General features: G+C 42.1%; 1 protein-coding gene across 4 annotated transcripts in view; it reads right to left on the reverse strand.

The window, feature by feature from the left end:
* ILDR2 (immunoglobulin like domain containing receptor 2) overlaps positions 1–13107 on the reverse strand; it is a 299279-nt gene that overhangs the window by 156822 nt on the left and 129350 nt on the right. For all 4 annotated transcript variants that reach the window (XM_073668555.1, XM_073668552.1, XM_073668553.1 and 1 more), the window contains exon 2: positions 8046–8366. In XM_073668555.1, the coding sequence (XP_073524656.1) occupies positions 8046–8366 (321 nt within the window). The remainder of the gene's footprint in view (positions 1–8045; positions 8367–13107) is intronic.

Consider the following 13107-nt stretch of genomic DNA (forward strand, 5'->3'; position numbering starts at 1 on the left):
TATTCCCCGTCCTCCACCACCGGAGGAACAGTGGCAGAGGCGTCTCCATCCGACACATAAGCTCTTTTCAACAGAGAAACATGAAACACCGGATTAATCTTCCAGGAGGTAGGAACCTCCAACCTAACAGCAGATAGGTTAACTACCTGAAGCACCTTAAAGGGCCCTACAAACTTGGGACCCAATTTTTTAGAAGGAATCCTCAACCGCAGATTCTTAGAGGACAACCAAACTATGTCACCAATAGCAAACAAAACCTCTTGCCGTTTCCTATCAAAGTACCTCTTAGATTTTTTGTTAGCCTCCTGAAGATTACCATGCACATCCGTCCAAACTCTCTCCAAATCACCGGAAAAACTCTCCTCCTCAGGCACAGCCGATACCAATTTGGAGAATGACCCAAAATACGGATGTCTCCCAGAACAACAAAAAAAAGGCGAACAACCAGCAGAAGAGGATGTATGGTTGTTAAGAGCAAACTCAGCAAGTGGCAGAAACTCAGACCACCCCTCCTGATTGTCTGCCACAAAACAACGCAAGAACTGCTAAACATCCTGGTTCTTTCTTTCTGTCTGGCCATTAGACTCAGGATGATATCCGGAAGAAAACGACAAATGAACTCCCAACCTGTCACAAAAAGCACACCAAAAACGAGCCACGAACTGAGGTCCCCTATCCGAAACAATGTCAGTAGGAACGCCATGTAGTCTGACAATTTCCTTGACAAAGGCCTTAGCGAGTGTCTTAGCGCAGGGCAATTTGATGAAAGGAACCAAGTGACACATCTTGCTAAAATGGTCCACGACCACCCAGATGACTGTGAAACCCTCAGAGGGGGGAAAGTCAGTAATAAAGTCCATAGCCAGATGTGTCCAAGGTGCACTAGGAACCTCCAGAGGGCAAAGCAACCCCGCAGCAGGAGCATGTGAAGACTTAGATCTAGCACACACAGTACATTGACGCACCCACTTAATGACTTCCTTCTGCCATCCAGGCCACCAAAAACTGCGACCCACAAGTCTCTTGGTCTCAGAAATTCCTGGATGACCTGCCAACCGAGACTCATGACACTCAACAAACAAATCTCTCCTAAAGGTCCTAGGCACAAACAACCTCCCATGGGGAGTGTTAGATGGGGCATTCTCCTGTGCTTTAAGAATCTCATCTTCCAAAACGGAGCCAATGCTGCAATCACAACATCTTCTTGTAAAATGCTCTCCTCCTCCTCAGCACCGACCATGGGAGAAAAGCTGCGAGACAAAGCATCCGCTTTAACATTCTTGGTACCCGGGATGTAAGTAACGGAAAAATTAAACCGCGAGAAAAAAAGTGCCCACCTAGCCTGACGGGCATTCAAGCGCTTGGCAGCATCAAGATAGATCAGATTTTTATGATCAGTGAAAACCTGAATGGGAAATTCAGCACCTTCCAAGAGATGACGCCAGTGTTCAAATGCGAGTTTAATAGCCAGCAATTCCCAATTACCAATATCGTAATTAAGTTCAGTCTCAGAAAATTTTTTTGAAAAAAAAGCACAGGGATGTACTCCATCCTTGTTTTCCTGAGACAACACCGCACCGACCCCCACCGAAGAAGCATCAACCTCAACCAAAAACGGCTTAGTCACATCAGGCTGCATAAGGATGGGAGCAGAGCTGAACCTCTCCTTAAGAAGCACAAAAGCCTCAATGGCCTCAGAAGTCCACTGAACCGCATTAGCACCTTTCCTGGTAAGATCGGTCAGTGGTTTGACAATAATAGAAAAATTTTTAATGAATTTTCTGTAATAATTGGCGAAACCCAAAAACCTCTGTATCGATTTCAAACCAATAGGCCTAGGCCATTCCTGAACCGCCTGAACCTTCACAGGGTCCATCTCAAAGCCCTCGCTGGAGATAATGTAGCCCAAAAAACTAATTCTCTGTACAGCGAACTCACATTTCTCCAGCTTAGCAAAAAGCGAACTGTCAATTAATAACTGTAATACCTCACGCACGCTCCGCCAATGAGACTCCAGATCCGGTGAATAAATCAAAATGTCATCCAAATACATGTAGCGTCGGCGTCCCTACCTCCTGCTAGGCAGGGACGCTGTTCCCCTCACCTCTCCGCTCCGTGCCCGGCGTCCTCCTTCCGCTCTGCTGGCAGCGCGCGCTGCTTCCCGGCCACTGTGCTTAGGGCGCGCGCTCCCCCTCTCTTAAAGGGGCCGCGCGCGCCGTCCTAAGGAGTTCCCGGCCAATGGCCGGAGGACCTCACCATATATAAGGCACCTCCTCCAAAATGGAGGAGCCCGAGCAATGTTGTTGCAAAGCCTTCACTCTGCTTCAGCCCTCAGGTCCCGTTGCCAGTTACCTGCCAGTCACCTGCCAGATTCCTGCTTGATACCTGCCTGATATCCGCTTACCTGCTTGCAAGCCTGCGGTCCGACGGTCTGCCTTCCGACACCTGTCAGTCTGTCTATGGACCAGCCTGCCCGCTCACCTGGGAGCGCTCACCTGCTACCTGCCTGCTAGCCTACCTGGAGGCTCCGCCGTCACTTGCCGTGACCACCTGCCAGTCCAGAGACTCTTGCCCGCTCACCTGGGAGCGCTCACCTGCTACCTGCCTGTTAGCCTACCTGGAGGCTCTGCCGTCACTTGCCGTGACCACCTGCCTGTCCAGAGACTCTTGCCCGCTCACCTGGGAGCGCTCACCTGCTACCTGTCTGCTAGCCTACCTGGAGACTCTGCCGTACCATCTGCTCGTCCAGAGACTTTTGCCCGCTCACCTGGGAGCGTCCACCTGCTACCTGTCTGCTAGTCTACCCAGAGACTGTCCCTGTCACTTGCCGTGACTACCAGCCCTTCTACCCAGAGACTGTCCCTGTCACTTGCCGTGAGTACCTGCCCGTCTTCCCTGGGAGCCACCCGCTTCCTCATAAGGACCGCCCCCTTGTAGAGTTGCTCAGAGGTTCCGCCTCCCAGACCCGTTACAATACACAACCACATTTTTGCCGATCAAAGGTCTAAGGATGTCATTAATAAGATTCTGAAAAAATGCAGGAGCATTGGTGAGACCAAAAGGCATAACCAAATTCTCAAAATGACCCACAGGAGTGTTAAAAGCAGTCTTCCATTCATCACCCTCCTTCATACGCAACAAATTGTATGCCCCCCGGAGATCAATTTTAGAGAACCACTTGGCCCCCACTAACTGGTTAAACAAATCAGGAATCAATGGCAGTGGGTAAGGATTGCGTACAGTAATTTTATTAATGTCACGAAAATCCAGACAAGGACGTAAACCGCCGTCCTTTTTTTTAACAAAAAAAAATCCAACAGCCACAGGAGACTTGGAAGGCCTAATGTGACCGGCGGCCAAGCTTGTCTGTATGTATTCCTCCAAAGCCTTTCTCTCAGGAATAGTAAGGTTAAATAAACGACTTTTAGGAAGAGTCGCTCCAGGGACAAATTCAATGGTACAATCATAGTCTCTATGGGGAGGTAAAATTTGTGACTCCTCCTCAGAAAAAACTCTCCAAAAATCCTGAATAGGTACAGGTAATTCCCCTTTTTCCACCGCAGCAATACGTCCGTTACAACACTTGTCATAACACTTAGGGCTCCAGGACTTAATTTCATTGGTAGACCAATCCAGTACAGGATTGTGCAATTTTAACCAGTGTAACCCCAAAATTACCGGAGAAGGCAAATTATTTAATACCACCAAATCCAAATTTTCTTGGTGAATACCATTAATAGTGAGGGGAAATTCACAGACCTTGTGAGTAACACTCTTCAAGGGGGAGCCATCGACAGAAACCACAGCAATAGGGGATGACAAAGGTTTGGGTTTTAATTTAAGTTTTTCCAAGAATCCCCCATCAATCACATTCAGAGTAGAACCACAATCCACAAATATCCGAAATTCAATTAATTCTTCCTGAGCAGCAGTAGTAGCAGAAAGAAATACCCCCTTAGTATTTAAACAGGCAATACGGGCGTAACTGACCTTTTTTTTTTTCTTTGTTCATACGAAGCACACAGTTCTTAATAAAATGGTCAGATTTCCCGCAATAAAAGCACAAACCTTCAGAAGATCTGCGGTCTTTTTCCTGAGAGCGGGGTGCCTTCGCCCCAATCTCCATCGGCTCTCCAATGTCAGTACAGACCCTCTCAAGACTCGGAGCTGACATGGCAGAGGATTTACTCTCATTAACCCTTGCACGCAGTCTCCTGTCCACCCCTATAGCTAATTGCATTGCCTGCTGCAAGTTTCCAGGTGTGGGATAAGCAATCAGCAAATCCTTAACCCTTTCACCTAGCCCCGCAAGAAACAAACTTTTCAAAGCTGAATCGTTCCACCCCACCTGGGCAGACCACCGACGGAAGTGAGAACAATATTTTTCCACATTACCTGATCCCTGCCTCAAACGTCTCAATTCAGTCTCAGCTGATGAGACACGATCAGGATCATCATAAAACAAACCCAAAGCAGAAAAAAAACCTATCCACTGATCTAAAGCATGGATCACTAGGTTGGAGAGAAAAGGCCCATCCCTGAGGTTCTTTGCGCAAAAGTGACATTATGAACCCTATGCGCTGTGATTCATCACCAGAGGATCTGGGTCTCAAACGAAAATACAACAAACAAGCATTTTTAAAGGAAAAAAATTCTTCTTGATCACCAAAAAATAAATCAGGCAAACGTACCTTTGGCTCCACAAAATGTGCTCCAGAACAGCTACTCACGTGTTGTTGGAGCTCGGCCACCTCCAGATAGAGTCCCTGCAGGCGTTGAGCCAAATCCTGAACGGACACCATGATGGAAACTGGAAGTCTTTCCTTAGAGATATTTTTGGGCTGGACTTACTGTTATGATCTGCTACAAGCACTAAGGAAAGAAAGGAGATCTGTCCCTACAATAGAACTAAGCTAGATCCCTACGATGTAACGGGGAACCTGATCCTGCGATCAGACCCGCTAAAGTCCTCGGCTAGTCTGTACGAAGACCTATAGATGCAAGGAAGGGATCTCTACAAGAACTAGGGACTGGGATAAAGTTGGACACCTCCTAGCAGAAATTGTAGCAGTAAAAGACAAACACACAACATAGAACATAAAGGTCCGAAGACCTAGCTAAACTAACTGAGAAAGGTAACTAAGCACCAGGCTAACTTAAGAGTAGAAATTACAATGAAGTCCAGCAAGGCCAGAGCAGGATTAAATAGGCAAAAAAGGTCATGTGACCAGCAAGATAGAAAAAAACTAATAGGAGAGTTCTAACGGCGGCAAGGATCACTTCTGATGGGCACCCTTTTAGGCAGTGACCTGGGTGTCAGAGATGCTTCCAGGGGTCTTCCCCATGCTGTTCCCATGTCTTTTCAGCACTGTACGCATGTGTCACACAGCGCATGGCCAGATAAGGTTGTAAAATGTTAAAATGACATTTCCCGGTGAATGCATTTGTCACGGTTGAAAGCAATACAAAAGTGCAAAAACTTATAAAAAAATACTACTTGTGAACATAGCCCAAGGTGTGGAGGAGTATTTTTGGTTATTTATTTTACCTTATACACGAGTCTTTACCCTGGAAAGGAACTTCCTTAACATATTTCACAGGAAAGCAGTTTCAGTTTCGTTTTTGAACGTTTTATTGTGAGCCCGTAAAAGTGGCTTAATACCTCTGACCACGTTGTTGACAGCAGTGACCTGGGGGTCAGAAATGCTTCCTGGGGCGATCCCCATGCTGTTCCCATGTCATTTGAGCACTGTCACTATCGTTTTGGGCACTTTTTAGGCTTTCTACAGACTGCCGGGGGTGCTGTCGCAAAAATGTTCGGGTCTCCAATAGACTAACATTGGGCTCGTTGCTCGGGTCGAGCACCCGAGTATCACGGTGAGCTTGGCCCGAGCTTCGAGCACCCGAGCATTTTAGTGCTCGATCAACACTAGTAATCACCCATCTTACCAATAGTCTGTTACTATCATCTCTTCTCTGGTACAGCCTCCAATTATCGGGGGGGGGGGGAAGCTTTTCTTCATGTTATTACCCTTCTTTCCAATCACAACCTGTTACTATCATCTCCATTTGAAAAGTTTCTAGTGATCACAGTTCAGACAGGGGGCAGGAACTTTTCTTCATTTTATCACCCCTCTTTCCAGTCACAGCCTGTTACTGTCATCCCTCTTTGTAAAGCTCCCAGTGATCACAGTACATGTAGGGAGGGGGCTGGAGCTTTTCTTCATGTTGTCACGCCTCCATTAGCCTGTTACTGTCATCTCTCCACCTGTACAGTCTCCAGTGATCGAAGTCCAGGTAAAAGGGGGCAGGAACTTTTCTTCATGTTATCAAACCCCTTTCTAATCTCAGCCTGTTACTGAGACCTCTCCACCTTTACAGACTTCAGTAATCACAGGTACGATACCGGAACCTTTCTTCATGTTATCACCTATCTTCCTAAATGTAGCCTTTCTCATCTCTCCCCTCTATAGCCTCCAGTGGCTCTGTGAGGAAATACTGGAACTTTTCTCTATGTTATCACCTTTCTAACCAACCAGAAGCAATTACTGGGATCTGTCCCTCTAACTAGTGACCCCAAGGAGTAGGGAAGATACAGGAACCTTTCTTCATGTTATCAAACAGTGCTCCAGGAGGGGAATACCATCCCTTTTCTTCAAGTTATCACCAACGAGAGAGCATATGTTGCATAAGAATGCCAAGTATCTGCCATCAGAATATATATATGGGTATTACTATTGGGTGATAGTTTGATGATGTTTTTTCTTTATCTATAATTCAGACTTATGAATGTGTTCCTATTGAAAGACAGCAAGCAAGAGATCTTGGATATGGTGAGGAATTGAAACCCAAAGTTGGATAAAAAGTCGTAAAATGAATCATTAAACACTGATTAAGATTTAGTTACAGAATATCTGATATCATTCACAATATGCATTGAGAAAAAAAAAGAAGAGAAGAGAATATACAATAACAATATCTGCACTAATAAAATGCCTACAGTCGTCCTTTATTCTGCCCGGGATCCATAAAACTTTTACATTTTAATGACCGATCCTAATACAATGAAGTGAATCACTGAACCGAAAAATGAAAATGATAACGAATATGAGCTTGTAAGAGTAATGGCTGCAATAAAGTGTGACAAAGGCGCAACACAATAATATCAGATAATGTGTAATGTCACCACTGTGCCCGGTCCTGTAACCACAACAAATAGTTTTACGGAGTAAAAGGGGTACTCCGGGATTAGAAAAAAAAAATATGGCTGCTTCTTTCCAAAAACAATGCCAAAGTTTACACCTGGTATTACAGATCAGCTCCATTGAAGTGAATGGAGCTGAGCCGCAATACCACATGTAACCTGAGGACAAGTGTGGCGCTCTTTATGGAGATAACATCTCAATCTTATACTACCAATGCTAAACCCCTCGTCCCAGAAGAGATGTAACTTATTTTTTAGCATTAATTAAATATTCAGCTCAGTCGCCAACGTCAGGCAGGTCGTTATCTCAGTATCCTTCACAGATCACGGCCCTTTAAGTTTTACAGCCGGATGACCGCGATGGTCAAGGCTGGAACCGATTACGTTACTTACGAGAAAATTGTTACAATTTATTACAGAAATCAATATTAAAAAAAAAAAAAGGATACAATTAAATACACAGAAAATTGCAAATGTGTATCTCAAGGACGGTGAAAACATCCTGCGGTGGAGGAATCTAATAGAAGACGCGCCGAATTCATCTAGGGTCTGACCGTGACTTAGTCTCCATCACAATGCAAATTTTGCCTAAAGCCATTCTTATAAGTCCGTACCTTCTAGTTTAGGTGAAAGGTGAACATCCCCTTTAAGATCACTCAGGGTGATCGACAGGTTGCTGTGTATGCAGAGAGAGAAGGGAGAGGGAGCACTGTGCTCATGAATACACAGGACTCCTAATAAAGTGTCCGGTGTACTGTTCGATTGCACCTACCACAATTTTTCGGGAAAGGACTTGTTCAGATCAACTTTAAGGCTCCGTCACATCGCTTCGCTGACTTACCGTTCACAATGGTGACGGTCCTTCCTTTATAAAAGTCTCCCAGAGTCACACTGTCTCCCAGTTTAGAGGCCACTGGTCGCACCGTCCTGCTGCCATCAGGACAATCCAGATATTGGTTGCCCCCCATATTGCTCTTGCTGGGGGCTTTCCCGATGCCTAAAGCCTCCTCTGTACGGTCCTGGCAAAAAGATTTGTATTTCCACTGGACCAAAACGGGCTTGGACGAGGTGGTGGAGTAATGGCACCGCAGCAAGGTTGACTGGAACAGCATGACTGATCTTGTGTGCTCAGGCATCATCACTTGTACCGCGTGGGACAGTCCTGAAAATAAAAGGAGAAAGATAGGTCAATGGTTAGTCATACGCCATAAAAATATACTGATTATCAGCAATATCATTATACTAAGCACAGAACATTCCTAGGACCCAAATACCACTCAAACATCACTCCATAATGTTACTATAATACTGCACCCTATGTATAGGAATATAACTACTATAATACTGGCCTCTATGTACAAGAATATAACTACTATAATACTGCCCCCTATGTACAGGAATATAACTACTATAATACTGCCCCCTATGTACAAGACTATAACTACTATAATACTGCTCCTATGTACAAGAATATAACTACTATAATACTGCCCCTATATACAAGAATATAACTACTATAATACTGCTCCTATGTACAAGAATATAACTACTATAATACTGCTCCTATGTACAAGAATATAACTACTATAATACTGCCCCCTATGTACAAGAATATAACTACTATAATACTGCCCCCTATGTACAAGAATATAACTACTATAATACTGCTCCCTATGTACAAGAATATAACTACTATAATACTGCCCCTATATACAAGAATATAACTACTATAATACTGCTCCCTATGTACAAGAATATAACTACTATAATACTGCTCCCTATGTACAAGAATATAACTACTATAATACTGCTCCTATATACAAGAATATAACTACTATAATACTGCTCCTATATACAAGAATATAACTACTATAATACTGCTCCCTATGTACAAGAATATAACTACTATAATACTGCCCCTATATACAAGAATATAACTACTATAATACTGCTCCCTATGTACAAGAATATAACTACTATAATACTGCTCCCTATGTACAAGAATATAACTACTATAATACTGCTTCTATATACAAGAATATAACTACTATAATACTGCTCCCTATGTACAAGAATATAACTACTATAATACTGCCCCTATGTACAAGAATATAACTACTATAATACTGCTCCCTATGTGCAAGAATATAACTACTATAATACTGTCCCTATATACAAGAATATAACTACTATAATACTACTCCCTATATACAAGAATATAACTACTATAATACTGCCCCTATGTACAAGAATATAACTACTATAATACTGCCCCCTATGTACAAGAATATAACTACTATAATACTGCCCCTATGTACAAGAATATAACTACTATAATACTGCTCCTATGTACAAGAATATAATTACTATAATACTGCCCCCTATGTACAAGAATATAACTACTATAATACTGCCCCTATGTACAAGAATATAACTACTATAATACTGCCCCTATGTAAAAGAATATAACTACTATAATTCTGCACCAATGTACAATAATATAACTACTATAATACTGCTCCTATATACAAGAATATAACTACTGTAATACTGCTCCTATGTACAAGAATATAACTACTATAATACTGCTCCTATGTACAAGAATATAACTACTATAATACTGTTCCTATGTACAAGAATATAACTACTATAATACTGCTCCTATGTACAAGAATATAACTACTATAATACTGTTCCTATGTACAAGAATATAACTACTATAATACTGCTCCTATGTATAAGAATATAACTACTATAATACTGCCCCTATGTACAAGAATATAACTACTATAATACTGCCCCTATGTAAAAGAATATACAGTGCCTACAAGTAGTATTCAACCCCCTGCAGATTTAGCTGGTTGACACACGCGGAATTAACTTGGCATTGTGACATTTGTACTGTAGATCAGCCTGGAAGTGGGAAATGCACTGCAGCAAATTTTTTTTTTTTTTTTAAAACGTTAAAAGTTAATTCAGAGTGTCATTTATTATTCAACCCCTCAAACCACAAGAATTCTGTTTGGTCCCCCTAAAGTATTAAGAAGTAGTTCAGGCACCAAGAATAATGAGCTTCACATGTGTGGATTAAAGATCTCTTTTGCCAGCCTTTTCTGACTATTTAAGACCCTCCCCAAACTTGTGAACAGCACTCAGACATGGTCAACATGGGAAAGACAAAGGAGCAATCCAAGGCCATCAGAGACAAGATCGTGGAAGGTCACAAGGCTGGCAAGGGGTACAAAACCCTTTCCAAGGAGTTGGGCCTACCTGTCTCCACTGTTGGGAGCATCATCCGTAAGTGGAAGGCTTATGGAACTACTGTTAGCCTTCCACGGCCTGGACAGCCTTTGAAAGTGTCCTCCCGTGCCGAGGCCAGGCTTGTCCGAAGAGTCAAGGCTAACCCAAGGACAACAAGGAAGGAGCTCCGGGAAGATCTCATGGCAGTGGGGACATTGGTTTCAGTCAATACCATAAGTAACGTACTCAACCGCAATGGTCTTCGTTCCAGACGAGCCCGTAAGGTACCTTTACTTTCAAAGCGTCATGTCAAGGCTCGTCTACAGTTTGCTCATGATCACTTGGAGGACTCTGAGACAGACTGGTTCAAGGTTCTATGGTCTGATGAGACCAAGATCGAGATCTTTGGTGCCAACCACACACGTGACGTTTGGAGACTGGATGGCACTGCATACGACCCCAAGAATACCATCCCTACAGTCAAGCATGGTGGTGGCAGCATCATGCTGTGGGGCTGTTTCTCTGCCAAGGGGCCTGGCCATCTGGTCCGCATCCATGGGAAGATGGATAGCACGGCCTACCTGGAGATTTTGGCCAAGAACCTCCGCTCCTCCATCAAGGATCTTAAGATGGGTCGTAATTTCATCTTCCAACAAGACAACGACCCAAAGCACACAGCCAAGAAAACCAAGGCCTGGTTCAAGAGGGAAAAAGTCAAGGTGTTGGAGTGGCCTAGTCAGTCTCCTGACCTTAACCCAATTGAAAACTTGTGGAAGGAGCTCAAGAATAAAGTCCACATGAGACACCCAAAGAACCTAGATAACTTGGAGAAGATCTGCATGGAGGAGTGGGCCAAGATAACTCCACAGACCTGTGCCGGCCTGATCAGGTCTTATAAAAGACGATTATTAGCTGTAATTGCAAACAAGGGTTATTCCACAAAATATTAAAAATAGGGGTTGTATAATAATTGACCCACACTTTTATGTTTAAAATTTAATAAAATTCAACTGAGCAACATAACTTTTTGGTTTGTAAGATTTATGCTTCTGTTCATAAAACCTACTCTCGTTTGCAGTTTGAAGGCTCTAACTTATTTGCATCTTATCAAACCAGATAAATCTGCAGGGGGTTGAATACTACTTGTAGGCACTGTAACTACTATAATACTGCCCCTATGTACAAGAATATAACTACTGTAATACTGCCCCTATGTACAAGAATATAACTACTATAATACTGCCCCTATGTAAAAGAATATAACTACTATAATTCTGCACCAATGTACAAGAATATAACTACTATAATTCTGCACCAATGTACAAGAATATAACTACTATAATACTGCTCCTATGTACAAGAATATAACTGCTATAATACTGCTCCTATGTACAAGAATATAACTACTATAATACTGTTCCTATGTACAAGAATATAACTACTATAATACTGCTCCCTATGTACAAGTATATAACTACTATAATACTGCCTCTATGTACAAGAATATAACTACTATAATACTGCTCCTATGTACAAGAATATAACTGCTATAATACTGCTCCTATGTACAAGAATATAACTACTATAATACTGCCCCTATGTACAAGAATATAACTGCTATAATACTGCTCCTATGTACAAGAATATAACTACTATAATACTGTTCCTATGTACAAGAATATAACTACTATAATACTGCTCCTATGTACAAGATTATAACTACTATAATACTGCCCCCTATGTACAGGAATATAACTACTATAATACTGCTCCTATGTACAAGTATATAACTACTATAATACTGCCCCTATGTACAAGAATATAACTACTATAATACTGCTCCTATATACAAGAATATAACTGCTATAATACTGCTCCTATGTACAAGAATATAACTACTATAATACTGTTCCTATGTACAAAAATATAACTACTATAATACTGCTCCTATGTACAAGATTATAACTACTATAATACTGCCCCCTATGTACAGGAATATAACTACTATAATACTGCTCCCTATGTACAAGTATATAACTACTATAATACTGCCCCTATGTACAAGAATATAACTACTATAATACTGCTCCTATGTACAAGAATATAACTACTATAATACTGCCCCTATGTACAAGAATATAACTACTATAGTACTGCCCCTATGTACAAGAATATAACTACTATAATACTGCCCCTATGTACAAGAATATAACTACTATAATACTGCTCCTATGTACAAGAATATAACTACTATAATACTGCCCCTATATACAAGAATATAACTACTATAATACTGCTCCCTATGTACAAGAATATAACTACTATAATACTGCTCCTATGTACAAGAATATAACTACTATAATACTGCTCCTTATGGGCAATAATATGACATTTTAGAGGTTGTACTCACACCCCAGTTGCTGAGGATTCATGGTTAGACGTGTGCTATCTCTGTGTGTATGGATTGTGTGTATTGTTTGGCGGTTCTGTGACATCGCTGATCATTATTTTCTCATTACGATGTTTATTTTTCTTGCTCATTGTTTGCTTTTCTGGATAATTTTGTTGAAGTACATGCGATTCTGTCTAGCAATAAGTCTCTGTGGCTACGGTTGCTGGCACAATTCCCCGTGTCTCTGTACGGTGCCGCGACATATACGTGT

Source organism: Phyllobates terribilis, unplaced genomic scaffold (assembly GCF_046119375.1).
Source record: "Phyllobates terribilis strain yellow unplaced genomic scaffold, ASM4611937v1 Scaffold_2__4_contigs__length_985480577, whole genome shotgun sequence".
In the NCBI taxonomy this organism is placed as follows: domain Eukaryota; kingdom Metazoa; phylum Chordata; class Amphibia; order Anura; family Dendrobatidae; genus Phyllobates; species Phyllobates terribilis.